Raw genomic sequence first — 20,068 nt, 5'->3', positions numbered from 1 at the left:
ACCCAGGTGTGTCTGTGAATGTGCTGGGTGTGCATGACAGCAGTGATGCCTCTTCCATGATGGGATTGGAGAAATCTCCCATGGAGCTGTTCATGTCCAATGGGTTCAGGGGGCATGAGGATGCTCAGGTCAGTTCAGCTGCTTTGCCTGCAATAGAAGGAAGATGGCATTAGTGCATTACAGGGAAGACAGGGGGGAACATTGATTACTTATTTGCGACTTGAAGAATGACGAGTCTTGAGGATTCCCACACTGCTCTGCTGTCCTCACTTCACTTGTAGCACCGGTGTAGATTTTTCTTGCTCCTTGGGCAGCTCGAGGTCTTGCTCCTTGAAACATGTGAGGGTTCTCAGCTCAGGCATGCCTCCAGTTGGCTGTAGCCATTCATACTCGTTGTAGAGTTTGTCCTGCAATGACTGTAGGTAGGAATGGTGAGGTTGAAGATGGGGATGATGTGTGGCAGGCATGGGGTTTGAATGGAAGCTGGAGTGTGAGGAGCATAGCAGGTACTGGCAGAACGTGGTGATTGTGATTGTGCTGGTGCCTCGTGTTGGCAAAGGTCAAGGTGACTGAGTGAAAGATGAAGTTAGAGGTGTGATGAGTGTGTGAGGGCATCCAGAGGGGTACCTGGGATGGTTCACTTACACTGGCTGAGTGAAGAACATCATTCATTGTCTTCCAACACTGCTGCATGACGCGTCTTGAGGATTATTACAATGCTCTGCTGTCCCTGCTTCACTCTTCTGGAGTGTGCTTGCGCTCATCAGGGCACCATTGCATCCCAGGCAAGGGTGGTGACCCTGCTGGAGTGGGGGTAGAGTGTATCCCGCCTCTGCTCCACCCCACCAACAGTTTGGTCAGGATGCCCTCCAAAAGGTGAGGTGCGGACTTCTTGGTTGCCGTTCCCTACGGTCACTGTGGAACAAGTCCTGGGGAGCTGTTTATATAGCATTTGCCCAGTGCTTGCGGCAATTAAGTTGTTGGGGGCGAGCAAATCAGAGGGAACATACCACAATGCGACATGATTCTCATGGGCATAAAAATTCTTACTCATGGGGCATGAGATTCAGTCTGAAATCACATCAGTTCCATCGGTGAAAATCACTCTGTCTTTTGCAGTGGAACCAACTGCCGTTTTTTGGTAAGGTTTCACCCAAGGATTATCAAATTAAACTAGTGATGGTTACAAACCATAACAGAGACAATTGGTTTAACAATTTGAATAAGGGATATCTGATGTTGTTGCTAGCTGCTGAATTCCTTGTGCTGCATAGACACATAGAGAATTGAGTTCACACCATGCAGAAAATTAGTGCTTGAAATTTAAAACTGTTATCCAATTTAATTATTGGAAATCTTACTTTTCCCAGAGTAAAACCTATTAAAAAAGAGCTCATTCCTGTCATTTATTATGCACACACTGTTGTATCGGATCATATTAAAATGCCTTTATAATTGCTCTTTGGAGGGTAAATGAGCCATAGAGTTACAGGCAATGTTTCAGATATTATTTTCTGCTTTTTCTATTGAATATATTATTAAAAGTGTGTATATTTAATTTTGATCTGGCAGAAAGATGGAGCTGGCCATTGATAAGTTAGGATTCCTATTAGTAGATGGTAGTGTGACTGAAGTCTATCACCATCCTGGAGTGCCACCACCCACTTCTAGCATAGCCCATGTGGTGAATAACCTTGTGAAAACTGTTCATGTGGCATCCCCTGCCAGCACCAAAAGCAACTGAATCTATGCTATCGTGATGCCACACAACCCCACCAGCTGGTGTGACACACACTTACTAAATTCAGACCATGCTGGTTGATTCAATTTACATGTCATTTGCCAAAGAATCTACAATTTAACTACAGGGGAGTCCTTCCCTAGCAATACTTAAAGGGACAGGCATTCAACTTGTAGGTAAGATGATCTTGAACAAATTCTGCTATTGTAAATATCTGGAAATACTCTGGGGTGTTTTGAAGGTATTGTGGCGAGTTTCAGGATTTGGCAGGAAACGTTGCTGCATCCTCATGGGAAGGAAGAGGATTCATAGAGTCCCAAAAGTGCAGAAGGAGGCCATTTGGCCCATCAAGTCTGCACGGCCACAATCCTATCCAGACCCTATTCCTATAACCCCACATATTAACCTTGATAATATCCCTGACACTAAGAGGCAATTTAGCATGGCCAATCAACCTAATCCATACATCTTTAAAGAAACCGGAGCACTCAGAGGAAACCTACACAAACACAGGGAGAATGTGCAAATTCCACACAGAGACCTGAGCCCAGAGTTGAACCTGGGTTGCTGGCACTGTGGGGCAGCAGTGCTAACCACTATGCCACCATGACGCCCAAATTTGATTAGGTGCACTGTCCTCAAAAAGGCTATAACAGGTATGGGGACTGCAATTGCAGTGTGTCTAAGTTTGCAGCACCATATGGAGATGAAGAAGAGCCTGTAGAGGGGACCAGTCCTACACAGTGCCCTCTGCCAACTTCCAGCTAGATTTCTCCATTGGCTGCAGAGGCTGCTCATTTTCCTGGGCAAAGTTGCATTGTGGATATTTTCTTAATGGTAGGAATCTTCTTTTATTTGGAGGGCTGTTTTGATTGTTCATTTAATAGTCCCCTGACCATAGCCCAGTGATGAGGGATGAAAACTCCCAGAGACAGATGGAGATATTGATCTTTGTTGGAGATACAACCCCCAGTGAGAAGGATTCAGAGGAGGTGAATGGTGAGAGGGATAAGGGATCAGAGAGAGGCTACGGGTGCTCAGGAAGAGAACAGGGCAGCGTCAGATCACAATGTTCAGCAGGAGTCTAGAAACCCTCTCGGAGACACAAACCCAAGGGTATATAGGCAATGATTCAACTACCTGCAACTATGTGAGATACAATGCAGAAGACGACTTAGGCTTTCAAGGGCAATAACAAGTTTAGTGAAATATTTCCCTTCATCTCCCAGTTGCAATGAAAGAGACCTAAAACCCTACTTCCAAACCTTCTCCATCAATCCACACATTTAAACAACTCCTCCCGCTTTCCCTCAACTTTTGAATTCTTATCTCAACTTTCAGTCACAAGTCACGCAGCCACAGCTATCAATAAAAACATAAGCATGAGGGAATGAGACTTCTGTGTTTATTATCAAGTCTCAAGGCATAACAACATCATTAAAGAAAAATGTTACCCATGTGCCCCTGTTTGTGACCAATGTGGATATTTACTAACACATTTATGAATACTCCGGCCCAACCCGACTTCAGCTGCATTGGAGGAAGACATCTGATCTGCCACTTCCCTCTCCTGGATGATTTTAGTGGGTGTGCTCTGTATGGCTGTGACCTTTAGTGGCCATTCCAGGATATTCTTGCTGATGCACACAAGAGTCCTGAGTCGCCACGTCAAAGGTCCAGGCCTGTTGCAATGGCCGATGAATGAAAGAGATGCTGCCCCCACCCAGATGGAGGCAGCAACAGCTCATCCTCCAATTGGTCCGCCTGCCATATGGTGATGTTCCAGAAGATGGACGGGTGGCCAAGCTCCAAATTCCCCTGTTGCCCTGGTCTGTGCTCTGATCTCAGAACCAGGGCAATGATGTTCAGGTCACTGGTGTCTACAGTGTGCTTGGTTCTGTCCCTTCTGGACAGGTGGAGGAAACTTGGTACTCTGAAGAGTGGGTGATCACAGCACTCATGGCCTGGATGGACCATGCCGGAGCTTGCAATCTCTCTACATAGCTGCCAAAGCTTCACAGACCTTATACTGAACATCCAGCATTTGCTGCCTTATGGATGACTCCACACAACTTGGAATTAGTTCCTGGATCACCTCAAACCCTCCTCCTACTAACCAAAGTGCACCACACTGTCCAGCAGCTGCTTCTGTAAATGTGAAGCGTCCTCATCAGTTTGGGAATGATTCCTGTCTGGCATGCTAAATCCTGTTGAAGTGCCAGTAACTGTGATGGTGCTGGATACAGGGAGGGGATTGTGATGTTGCACCCTCCGAGGGTTTCTTGTAGGAGTAGGAGGAAGAAAATGGTTGAATTGTTTCTGCTGCAGCCTGCATCGGAGAGGCTCCTCCTGTAACGGAGGGAAATCAATAAGGACACAATCAGGTATCAGATTACTTGGTGTATCATCCGTCACACGACTCACACATACCTTTCCACAGCCTGACAGACATGAACTTTGCAGACACTATGAAGCTTTGTGTGATGTTGTGAAGCTTCTGATCATGAAGCTTGTTAAGATTTCAGTGTGTGAACTCTATTCACCAAACATATATCCTAACCACCATTAAAGCAACACAAGCCACCTCCACTTATCAAACTTTTGCCGTCTCCCCAGATCCAGGCCTTCTTTCAATCTTTCTACTACTTATACTGTTGTACGTGGTAGACTCCAGCAAGGCCAGCAGCCGCTCCTCAAAAGGTGTCAGGACTTGCACGTTGGTGTACCCCCAAAGTTCACGCTCATTCTCAGGTGTTGTGGGCTCCCTTCTCCTGAATGGATTTGACACAGAGATTTCATCAACAAATTCAAACTATCATTCATCATGTCTCAATCCCATTATAAGATTAGGACATGCCTGACTGAAGCCTATGATCTGGCATTGTAAGATGATCCTGCCATCCAACCACCATTTAATTAGATAATTGCTTGGAATGCACCATGGCATGATCTAGGACAGCTGTTCTTGTGGAAACATGGAACTTCTGATGATTAGCTAATCTCAAATAATTACTGCATTCACTTCTGAGACCTGTTATCACAATGGATGAATAATGTTTATACTGATGCCAAATTCATCTTGTCAACTGATGAGGACACTGCCTTTTGTGGCAGTTGGGCCATTTCCTCTTCACAATTAATGACCTCATGGGCCATCTCCTCCTGTGCAGCACAAGTCTGCCTGGTCTTCCTTCACTTCCCAGCACTCGGACATAGCTGATCATGTTTATCCTGCATACAAGAGGGCATCAACAGTGGCCTCACTGAGTCTGGAGGCTGTTTTGCCCTTTTTGGAGCTCCTCTCCCTATGTTCTGATGGCAAGACGCCATCATGAAATGCATGATGCATGAGAATTTGTCTTTAATGTAGGACTCCTAAATGTCTAAAAACGGGAGGTTTGCTTATTTTATAAAAATGTTCCCATCTATGAAGACTGAGATGGTTGGTCAACGTAAGGTGAAACTATCTGGAAAGATGGCAAAAATCAGAAATTTCACAATACACAGTTTCCCCTCTTCAATGAGCACATGATGGCTCATCTGACACTGACAATTTTACTTTACTCTCCAAGTTGTGTCGTGTGATTAAAATTGAGATTAATAGTTAACCAGAATTATATTTCTCAGGACAGTTTTGGAGGGTGGGAGTGAAATGCTTGCCAACACATCCCCCAAGTAAAAGTTATCAAATGCTAGTAACCTATCTTTTAAACTACTTTTTTTTTCACAGAATACCTACAGTGCAGAGGGAGGGCATTCAGCCCACTGGGCCTGCGCTAACAACAATCCCACTCTAGTTCTATCCCCATAACCCCACATAGTTACCCTACTAATCCCCCTGAAGTGCCCCTAACACTAAGAAGCAATTTAGCATGGCCAATCAACCTAACCTGCACATTTTTCGTCCACGGAAGGAACCAGTGCACCCAGAGGAAACCCACACAGACGGGAGAATGTGCAAACTCCACACAGACAGGGCCAGTAACCCAAGCCAGGAATTGAACCTGTGTCCCTGGTGCTCTGAAGCTGCAGTGCTAACCACTGTGCCACCATGCTGCCCCTTACAAAATTTTCGGATGATAATGATTTCAATTTTGCAGTCAACAATGAAGGAATAGCAGTCACTGTTTACCATGCCTAGAAATAGCCAGAAACTTTTCATAAGATTGTGATCAGCAATTTACAGCTGCTAAAGATCATTTTAGGTGCGGTAGCCTCGACATGAACTTTTGACAGGGTAAGTAATAGTGAGGCTCTTCACCCAATCAGATTGGCAAATTCTCACTAACACACCATGAGAATAAATCAGGAAGCACAGAATGGAATATTTAATTTAGAGCAAAGTCACGTACAGAAATTAAAGTAAGCTGAAGGAAATAAAGATGAGATGAAGAGAAAGAGAGATAAAAAGCACAGAGAGAAAAAGTTTAAAAATATTAAATCTCCAATGAATTGAATTCTGAAGGATTGATGTTCCACATTTGTATAATAAAACATTCAGTGCAGAGGGTGACTTGGTAATAACTAAGACTTATTGTGTGTTAAAAATCATCTGAATTCACCTTCTTGGTGCGCTGTTGTGGAAAACTAGTGGGCTACATATTGTCAGGCCCTTATAAGGATTGCAATGCCAAGTCTATTAGCAGGATCCATATGGCAAAGTTTGTGTGAAGGTAGGACAGATGAGCATTTTTGGATTTCTGCATTAAGCTGGACATGTATAAACTTGGAAGTTGCTGTGTGATTTACTCCATTATAGCGTTGAATGCTGTTTGGCTTGCCTTTATTCGTAATGCCAAATCCATGCCTCTAAAAGGAAAATTAAAATGGAGAAGCAAAGAGGGGGAGAAATTGTAGTATATTGAGTCCATTTTGATGGTGTAAATCGTAAAAGGACTAATGTCTCACTTCCAAAGAATATCTGAAAGACATTTGGCATTATTTCTAGACACAAGCACGCAATCTAGGCTGACATTTCAGAACAGTCCTGAAGGAATGCTGCACGACTGGAGATGCTATCTTTTGGACAAGGTGTTAAATCAAGGCCACATCTACAATATCAGGTGGATATGAAGGACCCCAATAGCATTATCTAAAGAGTAGGGTAGTTCTTCCTGGTGTTCAAGCAAACATCTTTCCTTCATCCACATCACTAAGTAAAAGGTTAGCTGATCATTATTTCATTGTTATTTGTGGATATTTGCTGTACGTAAACTTGCTGCTGCATTTTCTTACATTGCCATAGTAATTACACTTCAATAGCAGCACAGAACTTGAACATTGCTGAAAGGATACATGTTAATGAAGCACTCATCAAGAATGTGAAATTTCAAACAATCACAACGATTTAAAACATTGGAGGAAAGGGTATTGATTGGTTGGCAAGTTGACACGAACAGGTATTGCCATGGAGAAAGGAACAGGAATACGTATGAATTTCAGTGCTGGTGCAGTGCCAGGTATGTAGGCAAGACATCCCACTTATTGGCTGATTGAATCAAACAGCACATTCCTTTCGTAATTCATAATAGGTAGTGTAGTGGTAACGTCACTCATCTAGTAATCAGAGGCCCATGCTAAAGGGGATGTGGGCTTAAATCCCATCAAGCAGCTGGCAGAATTTAAATTCATTGAATAAATCTGGAATTATAAAGCTGGTCTCAGTAATGGTGCTGTGAAAAACCTACCTGGTTCACTAATGTCCTTTAGGGAATGAAATCTGCCATCCTTTCTTGGTCTGGTCTACATGTGGCTCCAGATTACAACAATGTGGCTGACTCTTACCTGCCCTCTGAAATGGCCTAGCAAACCCATTAAATTGAAGGACAATTAGGGAGCAGCAACAAATGTCAGCCTTGTTGGCAACTTGAGATTTGCCAACAAGGTCAACATGCATTTATGTGCGAGATCCGTTCTCTGTAGACAAAAGGAATACCTTCAAACCTTGCACCTTTTTTGGAATTATCAGGGAGTTTGGAGTTCCCCATTGCTTTCTCCATGGTAATGCCGCGACTAAATCAACTTGCCAACCAATCAGCACCCTCTTCTCTCGTCATATAAATTGCTGTGAATATTTGAAATTTGGCATTCTAGTATTTGCCTTGATGAGTGCAAGAACAAAAGCTTCAGCAACATGTCTCTTTTCAATAACATTCAAGTTCTGTACTAGCTGGCTACAGCATGTTTTGGTATGTTAAAAGATTTTTTGTTGTCTTTTGGTACTTTATTTCTAATCGAAAAAGTCAATTCAAGTTAAGTCCAATCATGATCCCCACATGAGGGACAAACAAGAAAATATATGTCAACCCACGATGAAATGCAAAGTCAAACAAGATCCAAGCTGACAGGATGAGGCATTACACCCCCTCCGGGGCTTGATCTAAGTTTCAACCAAAAGATGAAGAAAGCTTTGAAAAATTGCATCAGGTAAAGCCTTGGTTTAACCTTATTGGCTACCCTGATTCTTTACCGTACCTTAGGCAAACCACGATTGCAGACCTCAGCATATCCCAAGTGCAAGCCACTCTCGTCCTCTTGACTGATCATTAACTCTCCCCGCCAGGTAAGTTATGTAAGATATGTTAAAAGCTCTATATAAATACAAAGAACTATATAAGTATCGTTGGACTGTTCCTATGTACTTTATATGAACCCATATAGTTGAACAATTCCTATTTAGTGTAACTGTCCTAACATAGTTGGGCAGTTCCTCTGTTTCTAATTGCCTCCTATACAGTTAGATTGTCATATGGACTTTTGAGCATCGCAGAGATGGCTTTGATGATTAAAAGTGGAAAAGGTTTGCATACAAAAGTGGGCGTGGCGGCAAGTGACGAGCTGCATCAAGTTTCCCATTGACTAAAGCCGGAGTGAGGATGAGAAACCTAGGAGGAGAGCAGAGTGCACACAAACTCAGCCACAAATATAGGCAAACGCTGGGGCTCGCAACCCCTGGAGAACTCAGGCAGCATGAAGCAGAGCCGGAGTCCAATCCAGCAGCCAGACATCCAGGTAGGCATGTAGTGTCCACCCTGAAGCACAGGGGGTTTTCTGAGGGATTGACAGCTCAGAGAATTTTCAGGGGGGACTGGGTGAGTTTTTCTGAGGGATTGCGTTACAGCTCAGAGAATTTTCTGAGGGATTAGGTGAATTTTCTGGGGGACTGGGTGACAATTCGGAGTTTTCTGAAGGACTGGGGGAGTGGGTGACAGTCGGGAGAGTTTTCTGAGGGACTGGGTAACAGTCGAGAGAGTTTTCTGAAGGACTGGGTGAGTTTTCTGAAGGACTGGGTGACAGTTCAGAGAGTTTTCTGAGGGACCGGGTGGCAATTCGGAGTTTTCTGAAGGACTGGGTGAGTTTTCTGAAGGACTGGGTGAGTTTTCTGAAGGACTGGGTGACAGTCCAGAGAGTTTTCTGAGGGACCGGGTGGCAATTCGGAGTTTTCTGAGGGACTGGGTGAGTTTTCTGGGGGACTCGGTGACAGGCGACAGAGTTTTCTGAGGGACTGGGTGAGTTTTCTGAGGGACTGGGTAACAGTCGAGAGAGTTTTCTGGGGGATTGGGTGATGGTTCAGAGAGTTTTCTGAGGGGTTGGATGAATTTTCTGAGGGATTCAGGAAGTTGTCTGTACTCTAACTGAAGCGGGGATTAGTGTCAGACTCAATGGCAATCATTCCTGCTGCCAGCCTAACTCACTTTTGGACTAATGTCTGTCTCATTCCTTTGCAGCGGGGCATGTTCCTCCTGCTGGCCGCCCTGTCCCTGGCCAGCCGCAGCCTGGCAGCCGAGCTGGTTTACCGGCTGAAGGAAGAGTCTCCGAGGGGCACCTTGATCGGGAACCTGGCCGCCGACCTGCAGCTGGCGACGGCGGGAGTCACCTACAACCTGGCGTCGGAGAGCGGCCCGGGCCGCTTCGTGGAGCTGGACCGGGAGACGGGGGAGCTGCGGAGCTCGGCGGTGGTGCTGGACCGGGAGGAGGTGTGCCCGGAGCCGGGCCGGAGGGAGTGCGCCCTGCTGCTGGATGTCATCCTGCTGCCCCCCCGCCTCTTCCGGCTGCTCAAGCTGCGGCTGCTGGTGGAGGATGTCAACGACCGCCCGCCCCGCTTCCCGGCCGCCAGCATCGGCGTGTGGGTGCCGGAGGACGCCGAGCCCGGCTCCCGCTACCTGCTCGAGCCGCCGGCCGAGGACCCGGAGCCCGGCCTCAACGGGCTGCTGAGGTACCGGCTGGAGGGGGCCGAGGGGGTCTTCTCGCTGCTGGGCCAGGCCGGGGATGGAGCGGGGCCTGAGGCGGAGGCGGAGGCGGCGGGGCCGCTCCTGGTGCTGGAGCAGGCCCTGGACCGGGAGCTCCGCGATCTGTACCAGATGCGGCTGATCGCGGTGGACAGCGGCTCCCCCCCGCTCTCCGGCACCGCCACCGTCACCGTGTCCGTCACCGACATCAACGACAACTGCCCCCGCTTCCCGGAGGCCGAGCTCAGCCTCAGCCTCTACTCCAACCTGTCTGTGGGCACCGAGATCGCCCGCCTGCAGGCCCGGGACCCCGACCTGGGCTACAACGCCCGCGTCCTCTACTCGTACGGGGAGCGGGTGCCGCCGGCCTCCCGCCGCCTCTTCAGCCTGGACAGCGCCTCGGGCTCCGTCCGCCTGGCCGCCGCCATCCCTGCCGCCGCCGCCGCCCCGCTCTACCGCCTCACCGTGCTGGCCACCGGCACCGGCTGCATGCCCGTCACCGCCACCCTGCGCCTCCGCATCGTGCCCGCCCTGGCCGGCCCGCCCGCCCTCAGCCCCCGCTACATCGCCCTGCAGGCCGAGGGGGTGGTCTACCTGCGGGAGAGCGAGCCGGCCCGCACCCCCATCGCCTTCTTCACCGTCAGTCAGCCCGAAGCCCAGCTCCGGCCGCTCCGCTGCTACCTGGAGGAGGCGGCCGCCGCTTTCCGCCTGGCCCCTTACCCGGCCCTGCAGGATGAGTACCTGCTGGAGACCGCCCAGCCTCTGGACTATGAGCTCCAGCCGCTCTATGAAGTGACTGTGGTGGCAGAGAATGCCAAGAGGCTGGCGACCAGAACCCACATCAAAATACAACTCCTGGATGTCAATGACAATTCCCCCCTCTTCACCAATCCCTTGCTCAATGTCACCATTGAAGAGAACAACCCTCCAAACACCTTCCTCATCAAAATGAAGGCCACCGATGCTGACAGTGGAGAGATGGGGACAGTCACTTACCTCCTGGGTTCCCAGGTGCCTCCCACCTTCATCTTAGACAAGTTCACTGGGAGCTTGACTGTGTCAACATCCTTAGATAGAGAAGAACAGGAAACCTACAGGCTCATCATCAGAGCAGTAGATGGTGGGTATCCAGCCCGAGAATCCACTGCCACTGTCCTTCTCACTGTCCTCGATGCCAATGACAACAGCCCAAGGTTCATCAACAAAGACTTCAGTTTCTTCGTCCCTGAAGACTATCCAAGTTTTAGCGAGATTGGTGTGATCGGGGCTATTGATCCTGATGCTGGAAAAAATGGCTGGGTGGCCCTCTCCATACTCAATGGAAGTGGACACTTTGTCATCGACACAGGCAAGGGAAACCTCATGGCGAATGCTCCCTTGGACAGGGAACAGCAGAGCTCGTATGTTCTCTGGGTTCAAGCTATGGATGGAGGAGAGCCTGCTCTGTCTACTGTAGCAAAAGTGACAGTACTTCTGATAGATGTCAATGATAACCCACCTTTGGTCTTGTTCCCTCAGTCTAACCTTTCTTTTCTCCTGGTACTGCCATCCACAGTACCTGGCTCTTCTATTACCGAAGTATACGCTGTTGATAAAGACACAGGAATGAATGCTGTCATTGCTTACAGCATCATTGGCCACAGAGGACCCCGTCCAGAAACTTTTGTCATTAACGCAGGCACAGGCAACATCACATTGCATGAAACTTTGTTGAAGAATGATCATGGACTGTACAGACTACTGGTCAAAGTCAGCGATCACGGATATCCAGAACCACTTCACAGCACAGTTATAGTCAACCTTTTTGTCAATGAAACATTAAGCAATGAAAGTTACATAGAAAACTTGCTGAGGAAAGATCCTGGCATCAGGATAGAGGAAAGCACACCAGAGACGAGAGTTGATCCTTTTCAAACAGAACTGGATGTATTCCCCTGTGAGACTGTGTTGATAGCCCTATCAGCTTTATGTTTTGGGCTCTTTACTTTGGTTTTTGCTTTGGTGTGCTACATTTCAGTTAGAAAAAAGAGGCACCGAAGAAAAGAATACAGTGTTTCAGAGGTTGAGATCCCATTAAAGAAACCAATAGCTTCGTATTCATTAGAGAAGAAATCAATGGATGATTTTGATCTATAAGTGGTATGATACAACTGATTAATTATATGATCAATCCATTGTTTACAATTAATACCTGGACAGTACTTTGAAGTTATCAACATTTGCATTTCAACTATGTTTGACATGAAGAATTTATAAGCTACATAGTTCAAATCTGATTAAGATTGAACTAATATATTGTATAAGTATAGTGTTTTCTTTACCAAACTGAACATTTTGTTTAAAAAGCATAAACTTGCACAGGTGACTCTATGATTAATCTCAGTGCTTCATTTTGATTAATTGCTGGACCTTGAACTTCAGGGATCAAAAACAGAAGATCTGAAACAATCACCGCTTCCTCCTTTGGCTGACTAAGGAACCAGAAAAAAAGGTACAAACTGCACCATCTATGTTGAGAGTTGCATTTGTAGATTTTCAGAGCGCAATAACTCACAAATTGCTACTTTTGTAAAAGTACATTATTACAGTTATCTTGGGTAAATCGATCTGGGTCACAAGTTTGGATACAAACCTACAAGAAATAATAATTAGCTCTTCTATTCTGTGAATGTGTTCTGCTATGTTTAATTTCAGCACCTGACAATATCTTGTATCACCCTGTAAATGGTAGTGGGAGCCACAACGAACACACTTCTCAAAAAAGATCTTTCATTCCTCACGATTGTTGTATTTTTTTAAGAAGTGTTAATTCAGTGCTTTACTTTCTAAGAATATATAAAATTGCTGTCTGTCATTTCAGGCTGCCTTCAATTCAGAAGTTGAGTGAAGCTACCAGATCGGACAACGCAGCAACAGCAAACACAACATTGGGTGAAGTCCTTTCTGACACTAAATGAGCTTTACTGAACTGTGTGAGATTCTTAATGGACAAAAAAAACTCAAGCGACTTGAAATAAATGACTGATCTCATTTCATTTTATCCAGCTGGAATATGGGAATACCATTTAAACAGCATGGAATTGTTTGACAAAATTATGATGAACAATATGTGTGTAAATTAATTTCTGAGCATTTTGTATACATTCTACAACTAAAGGAAAATACTCTTTAAATGACTATTTATTTTTGAAATGATAAAAATAAACATTTGATAAATAAAACCCTGTCTAAAAAGTTTGTATAAAATTTATTTTATTTTACAGTTAGCAATCCAGTAATCTTTCAGCAGTGTTTCTGTTTAGTACCTAAATATGTTTAGTATTTTAAAAGTTGATAAATAGCTGGAAGCAACTGATGGAGAGCTAAACTATTATGTGAAATGATTGTCAGTATTTAGTATTAATTACTTCTCATCTGTGCTGAGCTGTATATTCATTGAACAGTCCCTTATTTCCAATGTAAACTTCAGTGATGGCTTTAATCAAAATAGTTTGACCATGATTTGAATAAGTAGTAACTCACATGAGTAAACTTCCTATCCCTCAGGACTTTGACAATGAAGCTGCTTATACTCTCACACTGATAGAAAGCTGTAATCAGATTTTAATCCTACTTATCACAGAATACCTACAGGGCAGAATAAGGCCATTCAGCCCATCAAATGTACATCAACAACAATCCCACACAGCCCCTATCCTTATAACCCCACATATTTACTCTGCAAATTCCCCCTAACCTACAAATCTTGGGACACTAAAGAGGGAATTTAACACGGCCAATCAATCTAACTCATCCATCTTTGGACTGTAGGAAGAAACCAGAGCACTGGAGGAAACCTATGCAGAGACGGGGAGAATGTGGAAATTCCACATAAGTGACCCTAGGCCGGAATTGAACCCAGGTCTCTGGCCTCCTCCTGTGGTGTTCAATTCTATGATTAATCTACAAGCAGGAGAGATAGCCTTAATAAAAGCATCACCCATCTGACACACAGAATACCATGAAAGCCTGGAAGTAGGTTATTGTATAAAAAAATTTGAAGATAATGGAGGTTGCATAGATTTTGCTGATTCTCTTTGAGATTGATAAGTACAGACAGAAACCAGCTAGCTGACTGAAGAGATCGCAACAAGATTGCAAATGGGGAGGTTGAGAGAACTTCTTAAAATCCAATTTGCCTTTTAATGGTTGACACGAGTTAAGAGTAAGCTGAAGAGGAGAGAAAATATGTTCTTCAACATTACAAAATTTAGAGAAATATGTAATTCATATGGCTTTTTTGTTGTTAAATGCAAAATATATTTTTGCCTAAAAGAAATTTAGTTTTGTTGGGGGTAAATATATATATGGAGCTATTACAAAAATTAGGAGTAAATGCAATTTAAGTGAGTTTGGAAGTGCTGGGGTAGTTCTTGGTTTGGTGCGATAGTGTGAAGAGCTTAGCAGCAAGTCTGTGGCCTGTATTATATCTTTCCTAATTTTAATAGGTTTCAGTGGAAAGAAAAAGGGGAGAGATGTAAAACATGCTGCCAAATTATTATCAGTTGATTGACAAAGTCCTGCCAAGTCAAAGTATATATACTCCATTGATTTTTATCAGACACCAAACCTCCTTTCAGTTGAAGCTTTTAGAGAAATATTACTTGTTGAATGGATTAATGAAGAAATCCAAAAACCAGTTGTGCAGCATTCAGAAATGTTAGCCTTTTATAGTGATATTTGCAAATGAGTGCAGATGCTAATAGCTGCTCATATTCAGAAGTTATTGCTGTAATACAGAAATGGAATGATGTGATATAAGTAGGATATGTGTTTCATAGATTTGCTGCCTTATAATTCAGGCATAGGAATTAAGCCTTGTACCTTTTCCCACCCTTTAAACTTGAGGAAGGTACATAATTTCCGGTGTGTTTTGGCAGTGAGATGTTAGTTACGCAATATAATTACACAATTTAAATCTGCCTGAGGGCTTTTATGCAATTTATTTCAATAAATGTTGAATGATAAAAAATTGAGGACATTATATTTTCAGATTGCACATTGAACATAAAAGTTGCCATAGCCCCAGGTGATCGTAGACTGAACCCCCCTTTGCTGTTGGCATTGCTCTGCATCACTAACCAGCTGTTCAGAATACTGAGCCAAACTGAGTGCAAGACAAAAAGCTTGAACAAAATTTATTTTTTAGCGAAACTCAAGTTGTGTACTCCCGAACAACTATCTATATTGAACTAGACTTATTTTAGTGATGTTGGCTGTCTGGTCACTATCTCACTGTTGTCTGTGGGGATGCTGTATGGAAATTGTTTCCTACATTGCAACAGCGATTTAGCTTCCAAAGTATTTAATTGGCTGTGAATCTCTTTGGGACATCATTATAAGGTTGAAAGCTGTTGTATAATTGCTGTTGTTTTGTTGTTATTCATTTCAACTTGTATGCATTACAATAGAAATGATACTTTTAGCATTATATCCCTTAGGTTACCAAAAGAGCAAGGTGTTGGTGAAAAGCCCTTTACTAAAGTCTTAAGTTACTTTTTGGTTGCTGTTGTAGGTTTCTTTTGTAAGGTTACTACAAGTTAATTGGTAGCATTTCTGCCAAACAGAATTTTTATTATGATGAGCAGTCTGCAAGTGTAAGGTATTGAAATGCACTGGATGCTTGTAAACAACATACTAATGCAAGCTAGATACATGACTTTTGTTGTCACAAATAAAATCAGTCCATCAGAATATTTTAAGTTAAAAGTATTTTATCTGTTGCTTTAGAATTAAGTTTTGAAAGAGGCAGCTCAGTGTAACTTTTAAAAAGTAAATAAATTAGTTTAAGTGAAGGTAGAAAGACTCTTCTAAATATTGGAATACTACATGTATGTTACCAGATGGCTAGCAGTGAGGTAAAGGTAGTAATTTAATCACACTGTTCTGATGACACCACAAACAAAAGAAAAATGTTGATAGTTTATGAATGTCAGCCAATCCTTGTGATTAAATTACTATCTACAACACACTACTAAGGTTTGTTAGCCTTTATGCCACATAATTTATACATTCTTCAAAAAACATTAGGATCTGTGTTGTGAAGTATATGAAAGATTAATAAAACTATGGTAATAACTATATAATAAAATGAAAGTATATGATAATAGTTAACAGTGTACTCGGGGCTGTTTTTGCTAAAATGAAATCAATGTGCACTATTTAGCGTATTTTTTAGTTTGGTGTTATTTTAATACCAACAACGGGTTATAACCAGAATTAAAATAGAACTGATCAAAAAACTGATCTATGCATTACAACATTCTGTACACCATAAACATCTTTTACGACCTCAGAATGTCAAATGACACTTTATAGCCATGAAGGTGTCTGACACTACAGTGTTATAATGTGGGAAATGTAGCAGCCAAACTGTGGCAGCAAACTTCCACAGATAGCAATGTGATAATGACCAGATAATCTGCTTTCTTGATGTAAGTTGAGAAATAAATGTTGGCCTGGGAGCTAGGAGAAGTCCCTTCTTCTTTGAAATAGTGTCTTGGAATATTTTGCATTCACTTGAGAGAGAAGGCCTGGTCTCAGTTTAACATCTTATCCAAAAGATGGTGGCCAGTATTTTACAACCTTGCTCAGGCAAGGCTCGTAAAATCCTGCCCAAGGCTTATGGCGAATTCCATTCTGCAAGTGATTCCGGGGTAAGCTGGTAAATTTCGGCTGGAATCTCCAACAATTAAGCACTCTTTCAGTACTGCACTGAAATTTCAGTCTGGATTATATGTTTGAATCTCTAGATTGAGACTAATGACCCCTCAGAGAAGAGAGAGCTACAGCACAACTACAACATATATATTCATTATTTTTTATGTTCAGCTAAAATTTTCTTTGAACTTTCTCACAAGATTGTATTATGCAAATGGAGTAAATCACACTTTGTGATTATATAATGGGAGCACTTTTGCATATTCATACAAAACAATCTTGTTTCCTTTTTTAATGCTGGCATTGACAGGTTAAGAGTTTTATCAAAATATGATAAAATAGACAGGAAATTTCATACAAAAACAATTGGATACTTGCATGCTCATATTGACTGCATTCAGTTTTTGTTCTGTTTTTCGTTTTCATCCTAATGTATGAGAAACATTTGATCCCATGTCAAAAGGTTTCAGCAAGGAACTCATAATGTTATTAAATGTAAACACTCAGAGATGATGACACAGTAGGAACTGATACGTTGTTCAATTCATGAAAAGAAGAAGTCAAAAAAATAAGAGCAGAGAACCGTAATATGTTATTACAGTAAATCAGCAATTTCCTTTGAATGTCATCCCTCATATGAAATCTCCAAATCCCTAAGAAATTACAGAACTTACTTTATTTGTTTCTTTTTAAGTGAGATCTTTAGAGACATTTTGAAGAATCAAGATAAAATATTTTATACCTGCCATTTTAGGACTGAACTAGAATAAGAAAGAACAAAGAACAGTACAGCACAGGAACAGGCCCATCGGCCCTCCCAGCCTGCTTTAATCTATCTAGACCAATTGCTTTTCTTCCTCTATTCCCTGTTTGTCTATTCAGATAAGTCTTAAATGTAGCTAACGTAACTACCTCATCCACGTTACCTGGCAGTGCATCCCAGGCCCCCACCACTCTTTGTGTAAAAAACTTCCTCTGTACATCTCCACTGAACCTTTCCCCCCTTATCTTGAACTTGTGCTCCCTTGTAATTGTCATTTGTGCCCTGGGAAAAATCTTCCAACTGTTCACCCTATCTATACCTCTCATAATTTTATAAACTTCTTTCAGGTCGCCCCTCAGCCTCTGCCTTTCAAGGGAGAACAATCCCAGTTTATTCAATCTTGCCTTGTAGCTAGTACCCTCTGTACCAGGCAATATCTCGGTAAACCTTTTCTGCACTCTCTCCAAAGCCTGCATGTCTTCTGGTCGTGTGTTGACCAGAAAAGGACACAGTATTCCCAATGTGGCCCAACCAACATTTTATACAACTGATGCATTGATGCTGGAGAAAAGAGAAATTATTTTTGTGGGGCTGAGAAAGGCAGGAATGTTTCTCCAGTCTTTACAAAATGAATCTGAGCCGCTGTCCACCCGGACTTCTTTCACCTCCCTCCTCTAGCATTGCTAATGTGACATAACCCCCACCAAGACTATGCTGTCAGCTGGCAACCTCTGGGTGCCGACTTCAAGTCAATTTGTGACAGGACGCTAGTTTCACTGAAACATCACCCTCAAATCATTTATGCTTGTAAGCTGCCAGAACGGATAGGCTGTCGGCTGTCCGAATGTTAAAAGTCAACTTTGGATGAATTTGAAGAGCCATTAACTAGCATATTCCCAAGCTACCTTCGAGAATATTGAAGGGGAGGTGAGGAAAGGGCACACACATTTCATCGAGGTCACAAAAGAATGCTGCTATTGCATCCTTGAGTATGAAGCCGCATAGCTAGATATTGGGACAATAAACTTCCAGAGTGATCAAAGGATTGATTACTGGCATTGTACCAAATCTAATATCTAAGACAAGGCCTTAAACTTGAAAACACAAACACACACAGGTGACCAGTCTATATTGTTTACTGTCGCCATTTTGCTCATTAGTAAAGACGAGCAACAGAAGATTCTACAAAAGTGAAAAAAACTTAATAAAAGTTCACATATTTCCAGAAATATTCTTCAATGCAGGTAATACAAAATTGATTATTATGTACTGCACCTGTTTACTGCAGGATTTTGAAGTGAATGTAATTGATCTGATAAGTTAAAAGGGAATTAATTAAATTAAAATGTACCCTAGCTCAGATCATATAATGTTCTAGGATTATAAAAGAGATGAAGAAGGACATTTGTAAGGCAGTGCCTAGTTTCACAATGATGTTGATGAGTTTCTATAGAACCGGAAAAAAACCTTCATGAATAAGTAATCTGAGTCAATGTCTCAAGAGTGGTACTGAGAGTCATGTACTCTCAGAGATGTGACTCTTCAATGAGATGTTAAACCAAGGCCCCATCTGCCATTTCAGCTGTATGCTCAATGTTCGACTCACAGATGGGGTGGGATTAACATTTCTCCCTCAAACTAACAACACATTAAAGGGAGCAACTGGTCATTTTTCCATTGTTATTTGTGATTGTATATCACGACAGTAGCTATAACTCAAAGCATGTAGTTTGTTGTTCATGAAGTGCTCTGGGAAATCCTGAGGTCATGAAAAGCTATACGGTCACCCTATTATTGAATGAATACTGTTAAACCGGGAAGATTGTAGAAAAGATTCACTAGAATGCTGCTGGGACTTGATGGTTTGAGTTTGAACTGGATAGACTGGGACTATTTTCTCTGGAACGTAGGAGGCTGAGAGGTGATATTATAGAGGTCTACAAAATAATGAGGGGTATAAATAAGGTAGATAGTCAACATCATTTCCCAAAGGTGGGGGAGTCTAAAACTAGTGAGCATAAATTTAAGGTGAGAGGGGAGAGAAACAAAAGGGTCGAGAGGGGCAAGTTTTTCACACAGAGGGTGGTGAGTGTTTGGAATGAGCTGCCAGAGGCAGTAGTAGAGAAGGGTTCAATATTGTCTTTCAAAAAGCATTTAGACAGTTACATGGATAAAGTGGAAAAGAGGGATATGAATCAAATGAGGGCAATTGGGACTTAGTGGTTAAAAGAAAGGCAGCACGGACAAGTTGGGCTGAAGGGCCTGTTTCCATGCTATAAATCTCTATGACTATGACTCTATATAAATGCAAATATTGTTTAACTTCACAAAAAAACATTGATATGTACTGACTGAGATTTAGTCACTCCCACGTCTACAGATGCATGAGGCAGACAAAGCATTTCATTCTCTCCAGTCCACAGCCAATGTTCTTGTGTTGCTTCAACAGCTGTTGAATAGCTGGAGATCTGCACGGACAGCTTCAGGCCAGTTCATCTTGAGTCACGTTCTTCTTCTACATTCAGTAGGAACCCACCTGGTGGGCAGAGCATGATGACAGAAGCTGAGTGACGTGACAAAGCCAGTGGAGCCATCTTTTACAGCTGATGGAGAAAACCTAAGGTTTTCTGACTGTTT

The 20,068-nt window shown here is 43.0% G+C and overlaps 1 protein-coding gene and 1 long non-coding RNA gene across 2 annotated transcripts; one reads left to right on the top strand and one right to left on the bottom strand.

Moving 5' to 3' along the window:
• Positions 1 to 3,128: 3,128 nt before the first annotated feature.
• LOC145348878 (uncharacterized) lies at positions 3,129 to 9,587 on the bottom strand. Its single transcript, XR_013888029.1, has 3 exons — positions 9,436 to 9,587; positions 8,216 to 8,331; positions 3,129 to 4,090 (listed from the first exon to the last, which is right to left on the bottom strand). It is a non-coding gene; the product is annotated as an uncharacterized LOC145348878 (long non-coding RNA).
• Positions 9,588 to 9,969: 382 nt separating this feature from the next.
• pcdh20 (protocadherin 20) lies at positions 9,970 to 15,059 on the top strand. Its single transcript, XM_080196911.1, has 2 exons — positions 9,970 to 12,460; positions 12,830 to 15,059. Exon 1 carries the CDS (start codon positions 10,102 to 10,104, stop codon positions 12,103 to 12,105), a length of 2,004 nt encoding a protein of 667 aa, XP_080053037.1. The 5' UTR covers positions 9,970 to 10,101; the 3' UTR covers positions 12,106 to 12,460; positions 12,830 to 15,059.
• Positions 15,060 to 20,068: the final 5,009 nt, after the last annotated feature.

The sequence above is a fragment of the Carcharhinus amblyrhynchos genome, chromosome 10 (assembly GCF_965287045.1).
Source record: "Carcharhinus amblyrhynchos chromosome 10, sCarAmb.v2.hapA, whole genome shotgun sequence".
NCBI lineage: Eukaryota > Metazoa > Chordata > Chondrichthyes > Carcharhiniformes > Carcharhinidae > Carcharhinus > Carcharhinus amblyrhynchos.
Note: the sequence above shows the minus strand (reverse complement) of the source record. Positions and strands in the feature narration are given on the sequence as shown.

Bases quoted from the DNA above. Each gene is read 5' to 3' on its own strand.
- pcdh20 (XM_080196911.1), top strand. From the start codon at position 10,102: ATGCGGCTGATCGCGGTGGACAGCGGCTCCCCCCCGCTCTCCGGCACC.